The sequence below is a fragment of the Narcine bancroftii genome, chromosome 10, assembly GCF_036971445.1.
Source record: "Narcine bancroftii isolate sNarBan1 chromosome 10, sNarBan1.hap1, whole genome shotgun sequence".
NCBI lineage: Eukaryota > Metazoa > Chordata > Chondrichthyes > Torpediniformes > Narcinidae > Narcine > Narcine bancroftii.
In genome coordinates this window covers 68,942,185-68,969,889 of record NC_091478.1, presented here as the reverse complement: position 1 = coordinate 68,969,889, position 27,705 = coordinate 68,942,185, and the positions used below count along the sequence as shown (strand labels likewise).

General features: G+C 38.9%; 1 protein-coding gene across 3 annotated transcripts; it reads left to right on the top strand.

The window, feature by feature from the left end:
• The first annotated feature begins 1,217 nt into the window (after window positions 1-1,217).
• On the top strand, window positions 1,218-26,342 carry LOC138744699 (ataxin-1-like). 3 transcript variants are annotated; one of them, XM_069901261.1, is made up of 5 exons: window positions 1,218-1,375; window positions 12,515-12,588; window positions 16,521-16,577; window positions 17,254-19,120; window positions 19,699-26,342. In XM_069901261.1, exons 4-5 carry the CDS (start codon window positions 17,357-17,359, stop codon window positions 20,197-20,199), a joined length of 2,265 nt encoding a protein of 754 aa, XP_069757362.1. In that variant the 5' UTR covers window positions 1,218-1,375; window positions 12,515-12,588; window positions 16,521-16,577; window positions 17,254-17,356; the 3' UTR covers window positions 20,200-26,342. The 3 variants fall into 3 exon arrangements, with proteins under 3 accessions (XP_069757362.1, XP_069757361.1, XP_069757360.1); XM_069901260.1 differs by having other exon boundaries at window positions 16,521-16,655; XM_069901259.1 differs by lacking the exon at window positions 16,521-16,577.
• The last annotated feature ends 1,363 nt before the right edge of the window (window positions 26,343-27,705 follow it).

Genomic DNA, 27,705 nt, shown 5'->3' with positions numbered 1-27,705 from the left:
GGGAAGTCATCGCCGCATTGACGTCTTCGATTCTGGCTTTAGTTCACAAAATAATGTGAAAATGAGTTTGTTTTTAAAAGTTAGAAGCATCTCTAGCTTCCAGGAACTTGTAATCAAAACTATCGGGAAAGAAAGACTTGCATTCGCATAGCAAGTAATACCCCTAGGATGTTCCCAATTAATGGCAAGTATGTGCCATTAGATAAGTAAATCCCGCAGCAATGATCGATAATGATCAGATGATGGTGAATTAAGGAAAAGGATATATTTCTAGAACATAATAGCCCAGTAGACGGCCCTCAATGCTGTGCCGATCAATATATTCCGGGACCCCCCCCCCCCACCTTCCCTTCTTCCTAACCCTCTTATTTTTCTTTCATCCATGTCCCTCTCTAACAGCCTCTTCAATGCCCCTAATGTTTCAGCATCCACCACCAACCCCCTAGCAAGGCATTCCAGGCACACCCAACTATGTGAAAAATAAAACTTTGCACTGAACTTTCCTCCCTTCACTTTGTGCAGGTGTCCTCTAGTGTTTGCTTCTCCTGACCTGGTGGGGAAAATGCGCTGCCTGTCCACCTTATCTACGCCACTCAGACATTTAAACATTAAAAAAAATTGTATGGGAAGACTTTTCAATGTCTTTCAAGGTTCCTTCATCGCCATGTACACAAAATTCTTTGGTTATCTTATATAAAGGATTTAATTTTTTTCATTTCATGTTTATTTTTAATTATTTTGACAAATAATAATTACCAGATTTTAAAACATTTAAATCCAAACTAAATTTTCACAAGTTTTGAAAAGATAGCTTTCATAAGTTGAATTTATTTAAAATGAAACAAATGTATGTTTGAAAATAAAACAAAAATGCTGGAAATAAACTGATAAATTGGGCACGATCAAGCAAAAGTTAATATTTAAAATCAATGACAGGCAGAACTGTAAATTGATAAAGGTTAGAAGTAAAACACGAAAATCTGCAGACACCGTAAAGATGAAGTACCACACAGTGTTGGAGAAACTCAGCAGGCCAAGAAGTGTCCTCTATTATAGAAAAGTTTGAAAAAGATCACCGACGTTTCATCAAGGTATTGATAAAGGCTGACTGAACCCAGATTACCGAGTTCCTCCAGGAGCACTCGGTTAATATAGTCTGCCCATGCTGCAGGGGGCGCCGCAGGAAGAAGACCTTGTTCCCCAAGGTTGGCCTCTTAGATGACGCAATCAGCCTGCGCCTTGGTGTTTGTCGATGTAAAGTTTTTTTTCCCCCTGAGTTTCTAATTTGCAGGCGAAAGAAAATTAAAGGGTCGATCAGAGAGGGGAGAAACCAATGAATTCACAGAGGCTGTTAGAATCAGGATGAGATTTGCAGGTAAAGAAAAAGTTTAACAGAAACCAGCTCTGACAGCCTATTATGATGAAGTTAAAAAATCTGAAAGTGGAATGCAGTTTCCGGCTGGGCCTGTCGGCAATGTAACTTTGGGAAATGCTCTCCGTTCGTTTAGGTTCAACGAACAAACTTTCCAAAATAAACACGAGTAACTTTACATATGGGGAAAAAAATGGGATTGAAGTTGGTGGGGTTTTGTTTTGCAGCGTGGCAAGAAATTTGATTGAATCACAAAAGTAAAACATCAACAGCATTGTTTTTGTTAATATAAAGAGAACGCAGTCCCGACTGTTCGAACGAAGATGGGCTGTGTTAAACTGGCTCTTGCTAAAGAAGGTAGCAGGGAATTGCCTTCTGGGCTAGTAAGAAAAATATTTATCTAGATCTGCACCATGGATAAATTTGGAGGTTTAATCAGTATTGATCAGCTGGCTCTCAAATCTCCCAAGTAGAAAGCACTCAGCTCCATGACCAGAGCACTGTTGTAATTAAGGGAATTCTTCCTCACTGCATTTAATTTTGAAATGAAAAATTATAGAAAAAAGTTCCATTGTTTTGACATAATGGGCCGATTAACTTGACTTCTGCACGTTTGAAAGAACAATAGAGGAAAATAACGACAGCCTTTCATTTCCAAGCATAGTTTACTAACAAAACAGTTATATGGTTATAATAATGAGCAGTATTAGATCACGTGGCTGTTCAGGCCAAATTCCTGCACATCCCTGGTAACCTTGCACTCCGTTGCTTATCAAGAATTTGAAACTTCTGCTTTATAAATATTCAATAACTCTACTTCCACTGGCCTTCTAAATATCTGTCTCCCTTTAAGAGAGAAAAATTGCCTCATATTTTCATTAATGGGTGTTCATTAATGTGTGACCTCATTTTTAAACAGTAACTCCTAGTTCAAGATTTACCCACAAGAGTAAACATCTCTTCTGCATTTCCTTTGATGGTTATAGATTTCCTTTGATAGATCCCTCAGGATCTATCATTGTCTTTGCTGTAATCAAAAAATGGGTGAGACTCCAAATGACAAGTTGGTATTGGAGATTCTGCTCTAATTCTTGTGGATTAAGTGAGTAGCGAAATGGGTTTAACAAGCAATTGGCAGGATGTTGCAGGCTAGTGTTGTGTTCATTTTGAATGATGGCATCATCCAGCTTCACCTCCCATTAGTCAATCATTCAAATTGGTCACACAACTAGCCACTATCTTGTATTGGCTGATAAATTGTCTTTTACTTAACAATGAGAATATTAAATAATTGTCTTTGGTATTGACCATAAAATGTGTTCCCTGGCTGTAGGTTTGCTCCTCACCTTTACCAGTACACAATATTCAGGCCACTTGCAACCTGTGTTAACTTTAATCTTGAACATTGGTGTCAGATGGGTGTTCAATGTGCAAGTGGAAATTTGTTTCCTTGCTATGTGACTATAATAATCTTTTTCCTCTTCCATTATGTTGCCCCATCCCTGCCTTATCTATGTACTCAATACTTCTTATCAAGAATGCCCTTGCTCTCTATTTACCCTATTTAAAGGACCTCTCTCCCTTTCCATGGCTCATTTAAGTTGCTCCTTTAAAACCTATTTTTTTGAACTATGCTTTAAATCAGTCATTCTCAACCTTAGTTTTCTGCCTGTGGCCCCTCAGGACTCTGCTGAACATTTATGGGCACCCTTCCCTATGAAGCAGTCAAGTTATGGTTTCTTCCGTACTTCTCCCCTACCGATAACATAAAAAATATTTATGTTGTGTGAGATGAAAAGAAAACAGGGCTTTTACTTAAATATACTGTGGTCCCCAGATTGTAGCTGCTTTAGATCACCTATCCTTGCCCTTATTTATTGTCAAATTTTGAATGATAACACCACAGTAAAGAACCTTGGGGAAAATTTATTTCATTAAAGTTTTGTCAAAAGCTTGAGAAGTTGTTGTTGTGATACATAGAAATTACAGCATGGGCAAAGACATTTTAATTCATTTCAAAATTTTTCATGTCTCACCAGAGCATTAGTTCTCATTCCATACGTTCATTCTCATCATGTATCCACTTATTTCTCCACCTCATTCAGCCACTGATCTAACCTTATTTTAAAAGGTTAGATTTAAACTTTAATGTAATCACTAACTAAAATTACATTAGCTCTTCAACCTTTTAATTGTGCAATGAGTCACTGTAAACAAACTATGCTCATTTATTTCTTAATGTTTCTGGGGATATTCTCAAACTTAGCAAGACTCCATTGTGTGTCCTCCTTGATTTATATGAATACATAAATGTCAATCATAAGTTCAAGTTTATTATCCAATTGTACAAGTACAACCCGACAAAACAGCATTCTCTGGTCCTCGGTGCAAAAATATGCAAACACACATACAATCAATACATGTGTAGTAGTTTGAGTCAGATCAGGCATTGGTGGCAGTTCATGCAACATCTATGGAGAAGGAAACCAAGCTATTATTTCAGACTGATGGCGTTTCGTCAAAACTATTTCCACATTTTCTATTTTATTATTTCAAATTTTCAGTATTCACAGTGTTTTGGTTTTCCACTTGTGGCAAGATTTTGATGTAGTTACTATTTCATTCCTTAATGCTGCTATCACATTGCCACAGTGTTTTTTACAATGCAAATCGTTTCAATATTTAAAATTGTTTCTTTACATTTTGTGTTTTGTCTATTCAGTAGAATCCATATTATCTTGTATTTTCTTAATATCCTTTACTTTTTCACAGCACAAGCTTATTATCCATTTAATATTTAATTTATCAAAATGCATACTTTTAATGACATTGAATTTCATTGGCCTTTTTGTCCCCCTTTCCATTTTCATATATCCTTGTAGTGTTTTTAGGTCCCTAGAATTATATTTTATACTTTTGTATTTTGGTGGTATTTGCAAACTTGGGCATCTCCCATAAGCCAAATCTGCTTTGGCTAGACACAGCAAATAGAAAATATAGGATACTTTGTAGTCATAGGATGCCATTGGTGCTCTGTGGTTAGTAAGGGATTATTTAAAATGGTATGTGCGTGGGGGAAAAAAAGGTTGAGAACCTCTGTCCTAGAATGTTGCTACTCATTCCCATCAACTCCAAGAAATTGTTGTTAACTCTCTTTATCATCAGCTTGCTAAAATTCCCTATTTCAATAATCGATTGAGATTTTATTATAGGCTGTCTAGATGCCTATGTATTCTCCTCTCCAATATAATTTTCTCTCTCTTTCTCTCTCTCTCTCTTTCTCTCTCTTTCTCTCTCTCTCTCTTTCTCTCTCTTTCTCTCTCTCTCTCTCCTGTCCCCCCTCCCCCCACTTTTGTGAGACATGAAGAAGTAGCTTTTCTAGGATTAAAATGAATGTTCACTATTTTCTCTGTGCCTAAATAGAGAAACCACTGTCAATAATTCATGATGATAGCATGAAATGTAATGCTGAGAAAAAGTACTGGTTAAAGAAATTACATTTGCTATTAAGATAATTATATAAACATGCACTACTGAAATAAGGGTAATTGAGTATTGGTTAAAAGAGAATGAGATGAACTTTATTTGATTTGCAAGGAACAAGTGGATTAGGATTATTGGCAAATTTATTTAACCGTGGTGTGCCAAATATTGAGTCCTAACTGGAAACCCACTCTTGTTCATTTTCATTATTGCTCAGAGAGTAGTGGTCAGCTGTGGGAGCCAAAGTTGCAACAAACATAATAACATGGAGTGGGTGTTGGCCACTTAGTTATTTAAGCCTCCTCTGCTGTTAAATGAAATCATGGCTGCTCCTATTGTTCCCATCCAGCTTTGATAACCTTTCATCACCTTGCCATCAAATATTGCCTTAATTCAGACTTCAGCTACCCTTGGAGGAAAAGTTTCAAAGATGCACATCCTCCAAGAGGATTTCACCTCTTTTCCATCTTAAATGTGTGACCCCCCCCCCTCTTGTTTGTAAACAGTGACTCTCAGATCCAGATTCCCCCATAAGAAGAAACCTCTCTCCTCATCTACCCCGTCAGTACTCTTTGTGATCTTATATGTTTCAATCAAATCCTGTCCCACTCTTCTAAACTTCATCAGGTACAAGTCTACCAGTCCTGATAAGACAGTGGGCACATTTCAGATATTAGCCTTGTCCTTCCTTCAGATCAATATCATACACAGGTTGTGGTTGCACTAATGCTCAACGTAACAGAAGCAGACCTTCCTTCTTTTGGATTCAGCTTCCTTAACAATAAATTATAACCTTCAGTCAACATCCTTGATTGCCTATTATTGCTAATTCTAACATTTGGCAAATTATGCATTGGAGTGTGCTGCTTCTTTTGCACCTCAAAACTCTGCATTCTCTCAGCTTTTAGATAATATGCATTTTTATTATTCAGAATGGACACCAGCGCACACTTTCATACATTATGGATCATTTGCCTGATTTTTGCTCTCATTCTTAACATATTCATATCCTTCTAGTAACCTCCTTATGTACTCTTCACAATACACCTTCCTACCTCTCTTTGTGCCATTGGAAAATTAGCAACTGTCCCTCCTGTGGAATAAAATCAGAACGCTGGGAAAACCCACCGGGTCAAAGAGCATCTATGGAAGAAAAAGATGCAAGTTGTGTATGACTTGAAAGATTGCCCCTCTGTTGGGGGAAGAGAGACTGGCAAGTGATAAATGGAACCAGGTAGGAAGGAGATGATGGGCAAAAGGAAACATCGTCATTTGTCCATCGTCGTCGATGAAGACTTGACACCATTAGTCACTTCAAAAACTAGATGGGGTTTGTCCGAAGGTGACTGGTCAAGCCAATTCGGTCATGGAGTGTCCTGGTACTTGTCGGCAGACATGTGTAGGCAGTGCAGTTGTTACGCTAATGGCTTTGGACTTGCACAGCTCACACTTATGTTGTGCTTCAGCAGTGTGCCATGTGTCATAAGCTTGACAGCCCGTGTGGATAAGGCTGCATCAGGTAGGACGGTTTTGTGCTAGCGTTTCAAAGTTGGTCATGACTATGTTAAAGCGACTTCAGAGAGGCCTTTAGTGTGTCTTTGTAATGTTTCTTCTGGCCTCCGTGCGAGTATCTACCAGCAGAAATTTCTCCAAAATGGAGCTGGTTGGGTATACACTCGTCCGGCGTATGGATATCATGACCTGCCCACAGGATCTGTGCTTTCATCAGCAGTGTGTGGACTGATGAGAGATTTGTTCTTGAGAGAACTTCAGTGTCTGGTACTTTGTCTTGTCATCTGATTCTGCAAAGACATTATGTGAAAATGGTTGAGCTGTCTTGCATGCCTTCAATACACAGTCCACGTTTCACAGGTATACAGGAGGGTAATGAGTACCGTGGCTCTGTAGACCTTCAATTTTGTTGCTGCACTGATTCCTTGATGTTCTCGTACAGTGGAACGCAGCCTTCCAAAAGCAGAACTTGTCTTTGCTATTCTGCAATTAACGTCTATATCAATAGTCAATGCCTGGGAGAGGGTGCTGCCAAGGTAAGTGAACTGGTCCACTACCTGCAGTTGCTCCCCTTTGATTGTGATTTTAGGTTCTGTGTATGGAGCATGAGTAGCAGGCTGGTACATGACTTTAGTCTTTTTAATGTTGATGGAGAGTCCAAAAGTTAACACAATATTTGTTCATTCTGACTTGGATCTCTGGATCTGAGCCAACATACAGGGTGCAGTTATTGGCAAAAAGGTCTCTTTGGTTATAGCTTGAAGACTCCTCAAGTTGAAGGGCTTCCCATCCCCTCTGTACTTGAGACTGATTCCAGCATCACTGTCCTGGAAGGCATCCTTCAGCATGGCAGTAAATGTCATGCTGAACAGTGTGGGTGCAAGCACGCGGCCCTTGGTGACTGGGAATGCCTTAGACGACTCTCCGCCATCCAACGCTTTGGCTATCATGCCATCATGGAACTGGCGGGCAATCTGAAGGAATTTGGCAGGGCAGCTGATTCTTGACATGATCCTCCACAGGCCTTGTCAGCTGACAGTGTCAATGGCTTTCGTGAGGTCAACAAAGGTTGTGTCGAGTTCACAATTTTGCTCCTGATCCTTCTGAAGTTGGCATGTGACAAAATTCATGAGTCCCACCACCTTTGTGGAAGCCACACTGTGGCTCTAGCAGCAGGCCCAGCTCCAGATGAGTGACCAGACAATTTAGCAGGACTCTTGCAAGGGTTTTTCTTGAGATAGAAAGCAGCAAGATACCTCAGTGATTGTCGCATACAAGGAAGGAATGGGCAGAAGGAATCAGGTGAAGGGGTAAATGGCATATGTCATTTTAATAGTACTTCCCACTCCCACACCAACTTGTTTGTCCTTAGCCTTTTCAATAGCCATGGAGAGTCCAAATAAAAATTGGAAGAGCAACATTCATTGTTCTGCTTGAGCAGCTACATCCTAAATGCTCTTTTATACATGTGCATGAGCACACACACACACACACACACACACACACACACACACACACACACTCTCACCTGTCCATCTAGTTTTCTTTTTCATTTGTTAATTTCTCCCATCCCCTCTCCTCCCTCAACCTCTATCCATTTGACCATCATCCCTTCGCTATCTGACTCCACTTAACATCTGTCAGCCTCATTCCCCCTCCCCCACTGCCCCGAATGGTACCACCTATTGTCTACCAGTCTCTGACTCTTCCACTTCCCCCTCCTTATTCCATCTGTTTATCGGTCTCCCACTCCGCCATGCATTAGTGTATGCTGGCTGTCTTTACTGTTGCTTCTCAGTCCTGATACAAGGTCTCAATCTGAATGTCAACTTGCCCATTTTACCTCTGGAGATGCTGCTGAACCCTCAGAGTTCTTTCAGTGTTCTGTTTTGCTCTATGTTCCAGCATCAGTCTATTATATGGACTTCATATCATCAGTGGCTTCATCCAAGTCATTTGGTTAGTTTAACTGTCATGGTTAGCAAACAACAGAAGATTCATAGCAAAGCTCAAAAAGAGTTTCTAGCACTTATCTAAATTAGAAACAAAAATTAGAGGCTCCTTAATGCTCCTCTGTGACACAATACCTGTTGCACCTTTCCAACCAGAGAAGACCCCTTTATGTGTATATGGTTTCATTTTAGACAGCTAACCTGTCCATGTCAAAATCACGGTCGATAAACTTTGATGCAATGTTGTAGAATATTTATCTTTCCAGTAGGCATTTTATATCCTCTATTTCATTTTTCTCAGTAACACCTGTTACTTCTGCAAAGAATCCCAATAATTTGGTCAAACGTGATTTCCCTTTCATAAATTTATGTTGAGGTTGCTTCAGTGCATTGAAAATTTCTATGCCATCCATCTTTAATAATACAGTTTTACGCTGATGTGCTGAGCTAACTGATGATTCTTCCTCTAGAAAAATTGAAAATTGAGAGTAAATGAAGTACCACCACCCTTGTGAGTGCAGGGTGTGATCATAGCCTTGTGTATGCAGTAGGAAACATGTGATGCAGTTTAACTCGTACATCGTGCATGCCTGCTTTATCGGAAGAAAAATGGATTTGCTGGAACGGTTAGGGGATGGTTTAAATACAATGTGGCCGATCTAGCAAAAATGCTCTCTACACAAACTACATAGATTTTTCTGCAACGGGTAAAGTTTAGACAAGCTCAGCCTTGTATCTGGCAGATTGAAAATTCTTTTGCTTTGCCAAATCTTGTGCTAGATTTGCATGGTGAGTCATGAAGATGGTTTGCATTCAGCCAAGACACAGTAGTTAGTGCAATATACAGAAGTGCTGGATTCCTGACAAAGGGCTCAGGCCCAAAACGTTGACTGCCTATGGATGCTTCATGACCTGCTGAGCTTCTCCAGCAGGTTTGCGTGCTGCACTAGATCCAAGCATCTGCAGACTTTTTTCTTTAACTCGCACAGTAGTTAGTGTGGTTACTGCACAGCTCAAGCGTCTTCGGTTGATCGTGACATCGGGTGCTCTCGCTGTGGAATTTGCATGTTTTTCAGGTGACTGCGTGCATTTCCTCAGGATGCTCCTGTTTCCTCCTGGATCCCAAAGATGGGGTCACAGATTCATTAGGGGCCACTGGCAAAGGTATCGCAGAAAATTAATATGTGAAATGCATCAGGGTTCAGCAGTGCATTGCAGAGCTTCCCCAGGAGCAGGCTATTTTAAATTTTGTCTTGACTAAAGTGGAAGGATTAACAAGGGGTCTTGTAGTTATAAATCTCCTAGGGGGTAGTGACCACAATACAATGCTGTTTAAGGATAAACACCTCAAGTCCATAATCATTATCTCCAATTGAAGTCAGGGTAATGGTATTCAAGATTCCTTTATTGTCATGTAATAGGACAAAATGTAATAATACACAAAATAGCCTTGTGCCTGCCATAAGGCAGACAAATAGTCACCATTAGTGTTGCTCGGTGCTCTTTACTGTAAAAGAGAAAAGGAAACAAAAGAGAGTCCCTTCAGTGTCACTAAATATCTGTGAATTTGCCTCCAGCACTCCCACAGCCTTTGTAGATGCACAAATTCCTGTATGATCCATCAGCAACCTGAGCTCCAGATTCAAACCTCCCAACAATCAGGTAGCCTTCGGTGACCCTTCGCTCTTTTTTTTCCCATCAGCATCCTTTCAAATCTCGGTTCCAATATCTGGTTTCCAAGAGCCAATCTCCCAGCGGTCCACACCTTGTTGTGAGACCTTTGACTGCAAGTTGCCAGCAGCCCGCGTAGGTCCCTCGGCCGGTGAGGCCTTCGATAGTCTGCTGCTATGCTCACCATCCTATAGGGTCGTCTCCTCTGCTTTTCCTTCTCCACGGGAGATGTTCTCCCTGTTTCTGGTCAGATGGTTCCTGGAGACTCCAACCCTTTGAGGCTTGTGCCAAGCATAGGGGCACAGACCTCGGGTTGCAGGTTTTAAAAGCACTGTCAGTTCCTTTAACAAGTTGTTTAAAGCCTGGACGGATCCATCCTGGGAGGTTGAACCCTTTGGAACAGCACTGTGACTCCGCTCTCCCGGGTTTGCATCAGCCGCAACTCTGCCATTACAGCAGCTCTGGCAGCGCTGCCATTTTCCTTGAGAGCAGAGTTGTCTGAAGTGGACAAGGTATATAAGCTTAGAGGCGGTTCAGTCGTGAAACAGTGGCAGATATTCAAGCAACAGGTCTACAATACAAATCAAAAAAGGGATTTTATGAGAAAGAAGCACTAACTTTGGTTAACAAAGGAGGGGGCAATAATGTTAATAACCCAAAGATATTAGATAGGCTCATCTCAAAGAATGGTAGCATTTACAGGAATCCTAATTACAATGTATTGAATTATGTAATTGCTTCCGTCATTTTAATAACATTTACTCCCACACAAATGAAAGCAACAATTTTTTTTATTTGCACTTTATGTGCAAATCAAATGAAATGGTGGGTTTATTGAAATCTTAATAATAAAACATATTCATGTCACACAGTATGTTAACCAAATGTACTGATTTTTTCTCATCTGGGTTAGGGAAGAAACTGTTGGGTTCTACTTTAGTTGATGGAATGATTGGCATTAAGTTAAAGTATAAGTATGAATATTTATATCAATGATTTAGATCAGTGGTTTTCAAACTTTTTCTTTCCACTTAAGTATTCCCTATGCCACAGGTGCTCTGTGATTAGTAAAGGATTATTTAAGGTGGTGTGTGAATAGGAAAAAAAGAACCACTGCTCTAGTCCCAATTGTTACTGAAATATTTTGCTTGAGAAAAATTGTCACTGGCCCATTTCCTTTGGAGTTACGAAACCTTGCACATAACGAGTCAATGAGGCACGATTAAACCAGTGGCTTTCAAACTTTTTCTTTCCACCCATATTCTTTCTTTGGCTTGGCTTCGCGGACGAAGATTTATGGAGGGGGTAAAAAGTCCACGTCAGCTGCAGGCTCGTTTGTGGCTGACAAGTCCGATGCGGGACAGGCAGACACGATTGCAGCGGTTGCAAGGGAAAATTGGTTGGCCAGCTCCCCACCATGACTACCAGTGCACCCATATACCACCTTAAGTAATCCCTTACTAATCAGAGAGTACTATGACATAGGGATAATTTAGGGTGGTATGTGAGTGGAAAGAAAAAGTTTGAAAACCACCGATTTAGATTATGGAATGAATGGCTTTGTGGCCAAGTTTGCAGATGATATGATGGGAGGTGGAGGAGCAAGTAGTGCTGAGGAAACAGGGACAATGGCAGAGAAGTGGCAAATGAAATACAATATTGGAAAGTGTATGGTCATGTACTTTGGTAGAAGATATAAACGGGCAGACTATTTTCTAAATGGGGAGAAAATTTTAAATTCCCAGATGCAATGGGACCTGGGAGTCCTCATGTAGGATAGTCTGAAAGTAAACTTACAGGTTGAGACAGTGTTGAAGAGGGCAAATTTCAAGAGGAATAGAATATAAGAGCAGGGATGTGATGTTGAGGCTTTATAAGGCACTGGTGAGACCTCACTTGGAGTGTTGTGAGGAGTTTTGGGCTCCTCATTTAAGAAAGGATGTGCTGACATTGGAGAACTTTCAGAGGAGGTTCACAAAGATGATTCCGGGAATGAAAAGGTTATCACATGAGATTTGGCAACTCTTGGCCTGTAATCATTGGAATGTAAGAGGATGAGGAGGAAACTCATTGAAACATTTGAATGTTGAAAGGCATGGACAGGGTAGATGTAGAAAGTTTGTTTCCCATGAAAGTCAGATTGACTTAGAACAGAGATGCGGAGAACAGAGATGTGGAGAAATACCTTTAGCCAGAAGGTGGTGAGTCTGTGGAATTTGTTGCCATAGGCAGTTTTGAAGGCCAGGTAATTGGGTGTATTTAAGGCAGAGATTGACAAGTTCTTGATTAGCCAGGACAACGAAGGTTATAGGCCAGCCAATTTGGCTGAGTGGGAAAATGGATCAACTCATGATTAAATAGCCTAATTCTGCTCCTGTCTTATGGTCTTGTAGTCTTATAGGATGTGAAGTGATTCATACTGTTAATAAAATGTAATATAAAACTGAAATTAAAGAAGGAACATTTGAAAATACAGTTGCATATCATTTATTTCAGAACTGTTATTGATATTTTTGTGCTCAAGGTGAAAGATGCCAGAGGTGGGAAACACGATATTTCTGCGCTTTGGGCACTCGATGGTCTCGGACACTCTCACAGGTAAGGCATAACCATCTAGGCACTATGTGGGTTTGTGGGTTAAATTGTCTACTTATATTGTACCTCTGATGATATTAGGTGTTTGTAAGCTTAACTGACATCAGGCATTCGTTTTCCACTTAATGGCATACAAATATATAAAACATTATAACCTCAATCCTCTCCTTCTGGACAACTCTAACTTGCTACCCCTTTGATCCAGAAATTAGTTTCAGACAAGATTTCTACCTTGATTTTATTTTTCTCATCTTAATTTTCAAAGCCCTCCAGTGTTCTACCCTGCACACCTCTCCAATATGGTTTTAAATGTGAGCTATCTGAAATATTAATTCTAGTCACATGATCTTCCCCAAATTTAATCATTGCAGCCTATGCAGCTGAATCTTCATTCCGAGACCCCAAGCAAGCACTATGGCATTTCCTCTGTGCAAGATGCTGCTTGAAGGCATACCTCTTTGATTAAACTTTTGGTCATCTCACTGCCACATAGGAGATATTAGCAAAGACAAATTTTGATTGAGAATGCTCATAAACTCGAGAATGTACTCAGTACTCCAAGGTGTAAGCCCCAAGCAAGGGCTACACAGATCAAGAGAGAGATGGGAGTCAGACTCTGGCATCACAATCGATGAGAGATGCTGATCAGACTGGTGTTGAGACAGTGTGACAACAGTGATTAATTCTAGATACAGACTGGTTCAATACAACTTTCTACACCAGCTGTACCTCACACCACAAAAGATTCACAAGGCAAAACCAGAGGTGCTGGAGACGTGTTGCAGGTGTGGAGTGGAGTTGGGAATGTTTGTTCACGTAGCCTGGTCCTGTGCAAAGGTGGGCCCATTTTGGCAGGATTTGGCCAATATTCTAACCAGGTTAACAAAAGTAGCCTTTCTGCTGGACTGAACATTTGCTTTATCCTATAGCAAAAAATGCAAAGTGATGACCTGGAAGTCTGACTCCCCTCTTATCAATTGGTGGACAACAGAGGTGCACAGCTGTATTCACATGGTGGGGGGGGGGGGGAATAAAATCACATACCCTCTTAGAAACCGACATAGTACCTTTGTTAAAATATGGCAGCCATATCTGATGTACACGGGAGCACAGCTGTAGTCACACCCCGATTAAAAGGGAGGGGGAAACATCACATGTATGTAGATTGTTGGAGGATATCTACATCCTGAAGCAGTCTGTGATGTTTCTTTGTTTATTGACGAAAAACAAAAAAAGTATTCAAAAGAAAGAGAATGCTCATAAACCATTTTGTGATATTTTAACTATTTGAAAGACATCATTTACTTGCAAGTTTTATGTTCTGTTGAAAATAATGTAAAATAGGTTTAATTTGAAATATATAATTCTATTATGGTAATGCGATTTTTAAAATCTTAAAACTAAGTTCCTCTTTGGTGCTTATTTCACTTTTAACAACACTGGCACTTCAAGGTGCACCATATTTACAATCTCATAAATCTTCTCATCTGTAGGATGTACAGCTGTTATAGCAATGCAGCACGATTAGTGTAGCAGTTAGCACACTATTACAGTGCCAGTGACTTGGGTTTGAATCTGATGCTGTCTGTTTGTACATTCTCCTCGTGTATGTGTGGGTTTCCTCCAGGTGCTCCTGTTTCCTCCCACCCCTTGCCCTTCCAAAAATATAGTGGTTGTAGGTTAATTGGGGTATTTGGGTGGCACAGGCTTGTGGGCTGGAAGGTCCTGTTACCATTCAGTATACCTAAATTTAAATATAAAAAAAACTAGTACCTTTCTAAGTTCTGATGGTCTAGAAAAGGTTAAAAACAAAACTGAAATTTCGTGCATATAGTTTAATGCACAAGCCCAAAAAGATTTATTTTACAGAACTCCTGAAATTTAAATAAGCAACAAATGATTTGCAATATCACCTAATTTCCTCAAGATACCATTGCTCTTGTATTTCTTTGGCTTGGTTTGGCTTCGCGGACGAAGATTTATGGAGGGGGTAAAAAGTCCACGTCAGCTGCAGGCTCGTTTGTGGCTGACAAGTCCGATGCGGGACAGGCAGACACGATTGCAGCGGTTGCAAGGGAAAATTGGTTGGTTGGGGTTGGGTGTTGGGTTTTTCCTCCTTTGCCTTTTGTCAGTGAGGTGGGCTCTGCGGTCTTCTTCAAAGGAGGTTGCTGCCCGCCAAACTGTGAGGCGCCAAGATGCACGGTTTGAGGCGATATCAGCCCACTGGCGGTGGTCAATGTGGCAGGCACCAAGAGATTTCTTTAGGCAGTCCTTGTACCTTTTCTTTGGTGCACCTCTGTCACGGTGGCCAGTGGAGAGCTCGCCATATAACACGATCTTGGGAAGGCGATGGTCCTCCATTCTGGAGACGTGACCCATCCAGCGCAGCTGGATCTTCAACAGCGTGAACTCGATGCTGTCGACCTCTGCCATCTCGAGTACTTCGACGTTAGGGATGAAAGCGCTCCAATGGATGTTGAGGATGGAGCGGAGACAACGCTGGTGGAAGCGTTCTAGGAGCCGTAGGTGATGCCGGTAGAGGACCCATGATTCGGAGCCGAACAGGAGTGTGGGTATGACAACGGCTCTGTATACCCTTATCTTTGTGAGGTTTTTCAGTTGGTTGTTTTTCCAGACTCTTTTGTGTAGTCTTCCAAAGGCGCTATTTGCCTTGGCGAGTCTGTTGTCTATCTCATTGTCGATCCTTGCATCTGATGAAATGGTGCAGCCGAGATAGGTAAACTGGTTGACCGTTTTGAGTTTTGTGTGCCCGATGGAGATGTGGGGGGGCTGGTAGTCATGGTGAGGAGCTGGCTGATGGAGGACCTCAGTTTTCTTCAGGCTGACTTCCAGGCCAAACATTTTGGCAGTTTCCGCAAAGCAGGACGTCAAGCGCTGAAGAGCTGGCTCTGAATGGGCAACTAAAGCGGCATCGTCTGCAAAGAGTAGTTCACGGACAAGTTTCTCTTGTGTCTTGGTGTGAGCTTGCAGGCGCCTCAGATTGAAGAGACTGCCATCCGTGCGGTACCGGATGTAAACAGCGTCTTCATTGCACGGATGGCAGTCTCTTCAATCTGATGCTCTTGTATTTAGTGTTTGTCAAATTACACTGAAGAGCATGATATATGGTACCAGGACTGACCGTGGTCTTTTTGAATTTGTAACTCATTGAATGGTATAGTGAGGATAGCACCGTTGTGAAATTCTTGGACTAGCGACGCAGAGGTGTGGGCGAAGAATCCATTTCCAGTCCTGATGCATAGTCTCAACCCAAAACATTTACTTACACCTCTTATCTCTGCATTTGCTGCTCAATCTGCTGATTTTTTCCAGTCCAGCAGACTCCATTGTCTTTTCTTTAACATTAACTCCCCAGCCTGTTACTCTACTACCTGAAAGGACAAAGGTCTCGGGTACATGGGAATGCTATCAACTGCAAGTTCCTTTCAAAGTGTCTCAATGTTCTGACTTAGAAAAAGAGAGATTCAGCCAAAAACAAAATGTAGGGTTGGAGGTGATGGAAAAAGGGCATTCACTAACTGCATGTGTGACCTGTGGCATCCTGTTAACTTCCAATTTAATTTCCAATCTGAACTCTCTTGAAGATTGCAGGCCAAAAAGAGAGGACAGATTAAACTCTTTGCAACCTTCAGAAACTTCTTTATTCATATTCTTTTTCCCTCTGGTCTAAAGTGTGATTGCCAATGTCCAGAAGTGTGTAGGTTCAAATCCAAGCCTTTCATCAAAACAAAACTGGTGTGAATTCTAAATTTTGGACTGTTTCTCTTCAGATATTTTCCCATGTTCCCTATTTTAATTTCCGCCTTCCTGCTGGTTGTATTTGACTTTTAAGAATTATTTTAGTTTGAAGGAACCTATATTGCAATGGATTTAAAAAGTAGAAAAGTAAGGAACTTTTTTTGGATTATTTTCAGCTATATCTGATGTTGTCGCTCCCTAAAAGAAGGAAATACCTTGAAGAAACTGCAAAGGTGTATCACTAGATTAACACAAGAACTTTAGACACTGGAAGTTGGAGCAAACAATGAGAGGCTTGAGGGACTCAGCAGGTCAGGTAGCATTCATGGGGAGTATTGTTTTGGGATGGAAGTCTGCTTCGAGACCACAGTGGGAAGGGAGATAGCAAGCAGTGTAGAACAAAGACTGGTCACTTAAAATTCAGAAGAGACTTTTTACTCAGTTCAGCCTTGATCTTATCAAAGAGTGGAGCAGGCCTGAAGGGCCATATGGCCAAAGCCTGAAAAGATATTCTGAGGGATGGAAGCTATGGCTTATTTGAGCGGAACGGTTAGTGTAGCAGTTAGCACGACACTATTACAATGCCAGCGACTCGGGCACTCTGGTTTCTTCCCACCATTTTGATTGGTGTATTTAGGGGACAGGGGCTTGTGGGCCGGAAGGGCCTGTTATTGTGCTGTATGACTCAATTTACAAAATTTATAATATAGTAAATTTGGAAAAAGACTTGTATTGACTGCTTACTGAAGCATTGTTTCTCATTTTATTGATTTCTCAGTGATAATGTTGAATGAAAAAAAATTGAAAAACATTGAATTAAATTTGAGAATTTTTTTTTATATGAGCTATTTTTCCTTTGGTGGTTTTGTTGTCATTTGCTTACTTTCTTTTTCTCCATTGACTGATTAGGCTGCTGTCAGCAAGTGGTTTGAGGAGAGCTCCAGGATATCTTTGTTTCCCTGCTGAGTTCCTCAGTGATATTTATAGAAAAAGTTACACTCCAGAGTACAATATGAAACCTGCTTATGAACGAAATCAAGAATGCCTGCCGCCAAAGAAAAGAGAACTTCTACAGAATAACACTGGAGGTGAGGAGGTCTTAAAAAATAATACTTTGCCAACCAATACTACCACTGTGAGTGATGCTGATTGGTCAAAACGTGCTGCTGAAGAGAATCAAACAACACTGAGGTATGGAGTCAGAGGTGACAATGGTGAAAGCTCACCTGGAGTTGCAGTGGATCAGTATAGTATGATGTACAAACTGGCTGTACCACCTGCAGGCTATTCATTAAATGCTCAAAATTCATTGGTGAACATGGGGCATCTCTCACCAGGTTACAGCATTGCATCTCCACTTCTACAGCACCATGGGGTTCCATATATGCCTGTTCATTACACCCAGCTACCCCATGGTTCACTGCAGTTTGTAGGAGCTCCATATACAATACCATATGTATCTCATGGGATTCTGGCAAATCCACTAATTTCTTCAACCATGGGTGTTCCCACCTCTCATTTTTCCCATCTTGTCTCGTATCCTTCCATGATGGCTGAAGCTGTTACTCCTCCTCCACAGGCAACTTCTCCTATAGAAACATATAGTAAGGCCACTGGTTCTCCTATACAAAATTTGACTCCACAAGGACAACTGGCTCGCCTATCTACAGCAGACTTATCGCAAGGTATGGCCCATGGTAGGGTTAATTTTCAACCGTCGCTATTAACGCCATCATATGCATCATATACTACAGCAGCACTGAGTCCAGATATCTCTCAAGACAGTAGGTATAGTTTCCAGGTGGCAAAAGACAAAGAAATTGCTGAAACTATATTAGAAGTCTCAACAAATCGAGAAGAAGGAGGTTCAAACCATCAAAGTTTTGAGAAACGGTCCCGAAAAGAAAGATTTATAGAACTTCAGGCACCCCATAATGTTGGTGTGAAAGAATCACATTTATCTTCCTCGCCAAATGAGAAAGTTAAAGGCAGTGCCAACTTTCTTTCTCATAGAGAACCAAGGAATGATGTTATCTCTCCAGCACAAAGGAGTACACCAGACACAGACCTCGAAGTTCAGCAAGTAGTTGGCAGTTTGGGTGCTCAAGGACCTCTGGGTCCTGTAGTTGTTAGAAAAGAAGTCTTAAACAGTGTGAAAACTTCACAGAATTCAGTCAGAAGTCAAGAGCATTTAAAACGTCACTTGCAAATCATTCCAAGTAAGAACATTGTAGAGTTTTGTTCCAGTGAAGAATTACCAAAATCTCCATATCTGCCTGCTCAACAGTATGTTACATCAGGACTCAAAAGGCAAATGCTGGATGACCAACCTGGGCCCTTGCATAAAACAGTGGTATTAGCCAATGGGCAGCCAGTTTTAATGCCTGTTGATGCTCCTGTTCTTGCAAATTCCTTGGTTAATGCTGCTTCTGTCACAACAGAATCCAAAATTCAAAAGCCTCTTGATGCCCAGTCAAGTGTTTGCACAGTGGTCCCACTTCCAGCATCACAGCCCACTGTGCCAGTTATTCAGCCTGTCCTTGTCCAGCAGGCCCCAGCTGCTCATATTCCTTCACACTTTATGAAAGGCGCCATCATCCAGTTAGCGAATGGGGAGCTGAAGCGTATAGAAGACTTGCAAGCACAGGACTTTGTGCATAGCGCAGAAATTAGCACTGGGTTAAAAATTGACTCCAGCACACTGATTGACCTCGAGGAGAGCCAGCGAGCCGGCTACATCACCCTCCATTTCTCTGTAGGAGAACCTAAATCAAAGGTGAGTCCACAGTATGTTATTAATAATCTCCTTAATTATAGACATATATTAATTTAAAAGGAAGTTACCAAGCTAAACCATTTACATTTAATGGGACATGTACATTGCATGCAAAGCTATCATTTATTGACAATGCATTACTAAGAAAGCAATGATGAGGTGACTCCTTTAAATAAGGGGACTTGTCTAGTGAAGACACTGTCACAGTCCTGTCTGGTAGGGAATTTCAGAATTTAAATTCATGACATATTCCAAGACACAATTAACAGTCGACTGAGTAGCAATGCAAAACATAGTTATCCTGCTTTTGTCCTTCTAATTATTAAGGATAGTGAGTTTGGGACGATAAGCTATACAATACAGAGACTCCAGGTAAATATTTCACCCCATAGAATGGGTGAGTCATTATAGTTTACCTTTTATTGTTTACAACACTTATGAAATGCAGCTTGACTAATGAAGGAAGGCTTGTAAGAGTAAAAATGAAATGTGCGTGGTTAACCGGGGGAAATACAATTTATTTTATTTCTTGAATGGATAAGGGAGTGAAACATTGTGATTTTTCTCCTGTGCTGTAGGTGAGTGTAGAGGTCCCTCCAGAACACCCATTCTTTGTATTTGGCCAGGGTTGGTCCTCTTGTAACCCACAACGTACTGCACACCTCTTTGGACTTTCATGTCAAAGGCTTACAGTGGGTAATACCTGTGTATCACTCAGCGCGCAAACCGCTGGCAGGAGCTCCATCCAGCCAACATCTTCAATCAATGCCATTTCAACTTTTGAGTCAAGGACCGCTGTAACATCTGAGGTTGTTTTAACTCCTCCAGAGGTTTCAACCCACGTTAATAGAAACTCGGAGATTAGAAATTATTCTCAAGACTCTGTCATGCAGCATTTGCACACGGATTCTGAAACCACCGGTGTTTCCAGCCACCCAAATTACCAGTGTCACTGGTCCTCCCCGGTATTCCAAAGAGATAATTTTCAGTCAGATGAAACAAAAATTTCTACCCGACCATCCTTCATATCACAGGAGGTCAAGCTTTCAATAGAAGGACGTTCAAACGCTGGAAAGTAACTGTATGAAAACTCTGATAGTTTCACACCACCTAAGATAGTGTTGAGCAGTTATATTAATGTATTGAAATGTCCTTAAAATTTTATGCAAATAATTTAGAAGCTTGGAAATGCCTTTGAGGCCTAACAGCAATGGAGTGTGTGACAGGATTTTTTTTTTAAATAATGAGAAAGTTCGAGCAGCTCATTTTTAAAGAACAGTTGAGTTGATCTGATTCCGCAAGCCTTTTACAACTTAAAAGATGCCCCCCGTAAATTCTGTAATTATGTTCCATGCTGTGCATGTTTTCTCTGCATTTGGTGATCCTGTATAAAAGAATGCAGTAAAAATTTGGATATATGCTTGAAATATATTAAATAATAGAAATTAATTTTCATTTTCCCAATTGAGAAATTGTGATTTTTACTTCATTCACAACAAAGCCAATTTAATCTTACCTAATTTCTGTCAGTAATTTGATGTTACCACTTCAAGAAAATTGTTCATGTACATATCAAGATGGGGGATTATTTGGGTGGTAGGCAGAGATTTGGGAAAGCACAATCATAATTGCAGAAACCAGGGAATGATGAAAAGAGTGCTGGTTAGCAAAATTCAGGTGGGAAGTGATAAAGTCCACACTTACATGATGTCTGATCTTGTATTTATTGTTCGGCTTAGTTTTCCTAGAAATTTGCCTCAATACATTTTTCTTATTCAATGATGAATATGTTCCATCGGGATATGAATTTTTGGGTTGAAACCCAGAAAAGCCCATTGTATTCTTTATAGTGAAGTGTTTCCTGGTTATTTAAGTGAGTGAGCAAAAGGTAGGCTGTGTGTGGTCCAGTTTTCATGGAAGTCCAATGGACAAATTTAAATTTTCACAAGACAGGACATTGACCTATCTAATCTGTTTTGAACACGTGTGGTGAAATAATGTATTGATTTTCTTATTCTTAAATTTAAGATATTTAAAGTAATTTAAATGTTTATGATACATAAACATCAGAAAGGTAAATATTAAGGACATAATTTTGCAAGTTTTAAAGATGAGCAAACTATAAACTACTGTGTTTTAAGGTGTTTGTGTGTTTTTGTATTGAGTCAGAATTACAGCCTAAATGGAGAAGGTGAAAAGTTTGTAAGTGAGCAGTGAGAGACCAAAAGCTGAATAATCGGGCTGTGCATTATTTTTCTGCTGATTAAAACGACTTCCTGAAAAGTCAGATTGCTGGAGTGGCTTCATGTTGTGATCCTGCATTTAAATTCCATTGAGTCAAATATTCTTGGGATGCAGCAGTAGTTTAATTAAGTTGTTTGAACAGAAATGAAAAGTGGGCTAAAGTGAGAGATAATTGCATGCGAAAAGGAATTGGGTGTATGATGTTGCTCCACATGGCAGATTTTATAAGGACTTATGCAAAATATAGACTAATATAATCTTTCCTACCTTTGATATATGTAGTAGTGATTAGATAAAGAAAAACTAATTAAATTATCCTGTAGTGTGCTCCTTGTATATTGCTTTCCTTGCTACATGATGCTCAAGTTCTATAGATACAAGTTTTTAATTTTAGACTTTTTGATGCCTAGTTCTGTTTCATGTTCTTTTTTAAAAACGTACACAAATTTGTTATGGTCTTTGGATAAATCAGCTGAACCAATTGGCTGAAATTCAGTTGTGGTAAGGATAAACTTTATTGTTTTGGTCATTACTATTTATAGGTTGCTACCATTGGAAAAACAAAGTAGGAATTTGCAATTAAGAGATAAACTGTAAAATAATTTTATTTTTGAAATGACGGATGAAGAAATATTGAGGAAACAATGAAAAGTGTCTGAGGGGTTTTGGAGTATTCTATTTCTGAGAACAGTTGGTGCACTACTAGGAAAATTAGTTTGTCCTGTTGCCAATTAAGATCTCTTAAGTTTAAGACTAATGACACATTTATGAAGGTGAAAAGACTATTAGAAGTAGAGCTAGTGCTAAAATGTTTTATTTACCGTAGTTTGCCTATATTTTGTATTACGTATTTGTCACCTAGCACTTTTTAAATATAATTGACAGTGCTGATGCCATGAGTCATTCCTTATCAGCTTATTAATTGAACTGCCCTGTGTACTTTGTGTCGCTGTACATACCCATGATATTCTTGCATGACATTAACATGTGTTTATGCACTTTGAGTTTCAATTTAAAAAGTAATCTCTTGAGACTTTCAACTAACAACAGTTTATCTTAAATTTACTCAAGAGAAACTTATCATAGTTCAGTATGCATTTCATAACAGATTTCTAAATATAATATTGAGATACCTATGCACAATAATGTTCATGTTTATCTGGTTAAATGTGGTTATATTATTCATTTTGTGAAACTTGTACTTGTGGCATCAGAAATGGAGTGTGTTCAACAACTGAAGATTGGACTTCTAAAACTTCATACAGGTAGCTGTGAAAAATCATGAATATTTGCACAACATATTGGACATACCAGAGTTATCTTTTGCATTTTAAATTAACTCTGCATTTCCAGTAATCTTAACCTGCCCTGCTATTCCATCTTCCACACTCCCAGTTTAACCAAGTTATTTCGCAACATAATCTGAACCATGAATGTTTTAGCACCCAGATTTATTCAAAGGTATTTACATATGTGAATGGTTGCAGTATTTTGGGAGCAAATCTTTAAATCCAAGATGTGGCACATTGATGAGACATTAGTAATTGAGTATTTTTGCTTATGAAGAATGAAAGCCTTTGCCAACTGTGATATTTGGCACCACTTTTGATAAAGTTCTAATTTTAGTTATGTCACTGGAATAAATGACTGCCCAGATCATATAGCATTTATCCCAAAGGTATTTCCAATTGGACAGCACGGTTAGCATAGCGGTTAGTGTGGCACTATTACATTGCCAGCGACCTGCTTCGAATCCAGTGTTGTCTGTAAAGAGGTTGTAAGTTCTCCCTGTGTCTGCATGGGTTTTCTTCGGGTTCCTCCTACCTTTCAAAACGTACGGGAGTGTAGGGGCATGGGCTCATGGGTCTGTTACCATGTTGCATTTCTGATTTTTTTTAAATAAAATTTATATGGGAATTGCATGTGCTAAAAACTGACATGGGGAAGAAATAAAAGGGAAATGGAAAAGTTCAGGAATTATACCAAAGTCAAAGATTTAAGCTTTTTTAATGGTCTAGTAACTTTCAGTTCTTGTGTAAACTACCACTGGGTGCAAAAGTTTAAAAAAAAACTGCTGTAACCAAATCCCACATTAAAAAAATCCCTGATGTCAACATCAGAAACATTATTTGTATTGTTCACTTGGAGCAAAAGCAATATAATATTTTAGAAGCTATTAGCTATTACTGATATACAGTCAATTCTGACTATCATTTTTTTGTCAGATTTCAAAATAAAATTCCAATTTAACTTTACATTATTTTCGTTTGTAACAGTTTTTCAAAATTACTTTATTTCAACAACAAAAAATTTTAGAGACCCCTCCCAATAAGATACAATCTAGTTAAGACAAAAGGGCATTTTAATTTGTTTTGCAACTTGTTGCCTGGAATGGTGCATTTTCTTTTTTCATGTTATTTACATTGAGGTGTACAGAAAGTCCTTTTTATGCTAGTCCATTTTTATCAAATTATGAAATGTGCAAATTGGTACATTTGATAAGTTTTACCTCCTTAACATTCTTTTGGCTGTATAATGTATTTTAATGTTTGACAAATGTTGTTCATGTTTGTGCTACTGGAAATTTTTAATGCATGGAAGTTTCCTTTCAGCCTATTTGATAAAGAGATAATCCTATTAAACCCGCTATATTGGGAATTTTGATACATCCTTCTGTCGGGACCAGTTTGTTAGGATGGTTGGCATTCACATTTGAAGTTAAATGTCCATTTTGATGAGAACCTTGCTGAATTCTCGAACTAACCATACAAAGTTTATATTGTTTACTGACATTTGCAGTAAATTTTGTATTGTTTAGAATGTTTTATGCATACATTTATAACATTAAACTTTGGTCTAAGAATTAAATGTAGCTTTTCAAAACAGTTTAAGTGAATCAACTAATGAATCATAACAGGCAATTTATTACATTTGTTCCCTTTGTAAAACTTTTTTACCTTGGTAAATCGTGAGTTTTTTTAAGTGCAAAAAATATAAAAACACTACACTAATTTTTGGGTTAAAGTTTCTCAGAAGGAATGCTGACAGGTTTTAATTTTTGTAGTTTTTAAACTTGTCTGTGCAGGTTGATAGAAGGAAAATTATGTAAATCATAGAAGTGAAATAGATTAAAATATATTGATCAACTTGATACTTTCTTCAGTGCAGTAGGGTTAAATTATTGCAATTCTTGTGGAATGTGATTGGCTGAGACAACCTATATATGCAGACAATGTAACATATCTTATGATGGAGAGGAAGGAATAAATATTTTTTATTTGATACAAACATTAGTTTTTTCAGTTGACCAACAGCCTTAGTATTTGTTCCTCAAAGTTTGAGATTTGTGCTTTTTACTCACTGTTATCACTTCAAGAACTGAATTCTATTAGTATCTTCTCAGATTTACACATTTTCTGTCTTCAAATATTAGCAGTGGTTTAAGTGTAAATTTAAACACTGTTGTGATTGTAATTAATCTTCAATTGAAATGATTGTATTTCATTGAAATAAAATTTAGAAAAAAAGATGGAAAGAACTACCAGGTCAGGCAGCTTTTGTGAGGAGAAAAACAAATTTTAAAAAGAAAATACTGAAGATGCTGGAAACCGTAAATAAAAAGGAAACGCATAAAATCCTCAGCAGGTCAGGCAGAACCAGATGAAAGATCATCGGCCTAAAAGCTCCACATTTGTAGCCTGACCTGCTCACATTTTCCAGCATGTTTTGATTCCTTTCATGTCGATATTTGGTCAGATTATTAATATTCCATAGATGGTGCCTGACTTGCTGATCACTTTCAATACTTTTTGTTTCAGTTTTGGACTTCCATCATCGGTCATACTCTTTGCATTAGATGCACACACAGCCCATTGCAGGCATGCATTCAATCAACCACATCCCAGGATGTTTTACTACCATTATGACAAAGTGTAAAAGTATACTGCTGAGCATTCATGGTTTTATTTAAAAGTAGAATTTTTTGTCATGCATGCTGTTACCCAGCTAATATCGCAAATATTCAGATAGTGATACCTTTCAGTCCAAATTTCACAATGTAGCTTTAACAATGTGTTCATGGATGTTGTGAACAGTTATTAAATTAAGTGCTCTTTTCTGGTTGTAGGATTTGATCAATACCTGTATCAAAACTAATATCAATAGTATTAAATTTCAAATTATCGTCCACACAGTAATGTGTGTACTCCGAAGACTTTCATTCCACTAACTGTGCTTCAGAACATTATAGGAATTGTTATAATTTGTATTAACTTACAATAAAAGGTGGGAGATGGCACAAATGTCAGATTCTCATGTAAATGTAATCAATTTTCATTTGTTTCACACAGATTCAAGTTGCTGGTATCATTGTAGAAAGCTTGAAAGTGTTTGAGCATTCTGAAACCTAACAATTTTTATTAGCTTATCCAAAACTATTTAAATAATAAGCATTTAATTTGCTTGTAAATTTGTATTTGAAAGCAAGGTTTGGTCTGTGATTTTTGCAATGGTTTTAGAAATGGTCAGTGCAAGTTTTGCAAAAGCCAATAAATAAAGCTTCAGTCTCAGGATTGGAATATTGCTCCAACTCCATAGGTGTTGGTCATATCTTGATGTTAGAATCACTGCGTTCCCACCAACATCCTTGAAAGCATTAATCTATATTTTGTTGTGTTTTTGTAACCATTTTTTCTAGAAAAAAGATTTAAACTTTTAGATTTGTATATTTGTATTTTTGTGACCTTTTATGCTGTTTACTGTTAATTTTGTGTACTGCAAAAGAAAATGTATTTTTTATGTCAAGTCTAACCTCTATATTGCATTAATTTGTTGGTATGTAAACACTGCATAATACAAACTCTACATTTTAATTTTGTCTCAGGATGATTATTGAGTGGCTCAATAACTGCACCAATCATGACTTCTCGCGTTAATTTCCTGTACATTCTTTCAAATAAAATTTTGATCTTCAGCCATACTCATTGTCTGCATCATGGATGTCAAATGAGTCAGTTTTCTTTATATTTATGGATCTACCGGGTTTTTTTTTCATTGTTATTTCTAACTTCAATTTTATATTGGTATGTTCAAACCCTTTGTGTTTTTGAGATGATCCCTGTAATCGTTTATAGTCCCAAATATAAACATCACATATTTGACATCAAAAATACCCAGCAACAAATTGAGAAGTAGGGCTTCCTTGGTCAGAGAATTCCACAGATTCTCAACTTGCTGAGAAAAGCTGTTCCTCCTCAAATCCGTCTTAAATCTTGAGGTTATTGTCAATAGTTCTCATCTCACCTCCAAGAGGAACAACTTTCTTACCTCGAACTTATCAATCCCTTTCATAAAGGTTTCCTCTCATTCTTCTGAATTCCAGCAAGTATAGTCCTGTGTCTACCTCATCTCTGAAATCAACCTGGTGAACTTCTTCTGCTCTGCCTCCAAAATCAGTATATCCTTTCTGAAGTAAGGAGACCAGAACTGCACACAATACTCCAGGTGCAGCGTCATCAGTACAGCAAATTTAGACATGTAGCACAGTAACAGGCCCTTCTAGCCCAGGAGCCTCTGTCCCCCCCCCCTCCCTCAATACACCAATGAATTTATAATTCCCATACACTTTGAAGGGTGAGAAAAAACCTACCCATGCAGACACTGGGGGAACGTACGAACTCCTTACAGTCAGTGCTGAATTCAATCCTGGGTTGCTGGTGTTGTAATAGCATTGTGGAAACTGTTGCACTAGCCGCTATGCTAACCATACATATTACCATAACTAGTACTTTTATTAATGTGAGGCCTTTTTCTTGTACAGCTGTACTGTATTCTTCCTCATCCCTATAATACTTCTATTTACTTTGAATCTATGCCCCCTTCATATCCACCCTGTTTTCATACTTCAATTTTTTTGGTCAATCCTCACCATCTCACTGCAGTACAAATCATTTGTAATACTCAAGCCCAATACAGTAGTTAAGCTGTAGCCTAACTACTGTTGTATATGATTCTACTAGACCTTAATTTTCTTGTATTTTAATTCCTCAGTTGATAAAAGAGAAATTTTGTATGATTATAAATGAGCCTGCTCATTTCTGATTTTCAGAGTCATGCATTTCTGGATGACAAGTTTGCATTCTCCTACAGTACTAGTGAAGCAGATTCACGTGATCAGCTTCCATTATAAAAATAGGATAAAAAGATGCCTGTACTTTCCATTCTTTTACTCTACTTGATTTTCTACTCTATGTAATACATACTGGGCTTTCCATTTGTATCTTTTCATTTATATCAGAAAGAATAAATAGAATGACTGAAAGGTAAATGATTTTGGTGTCTAT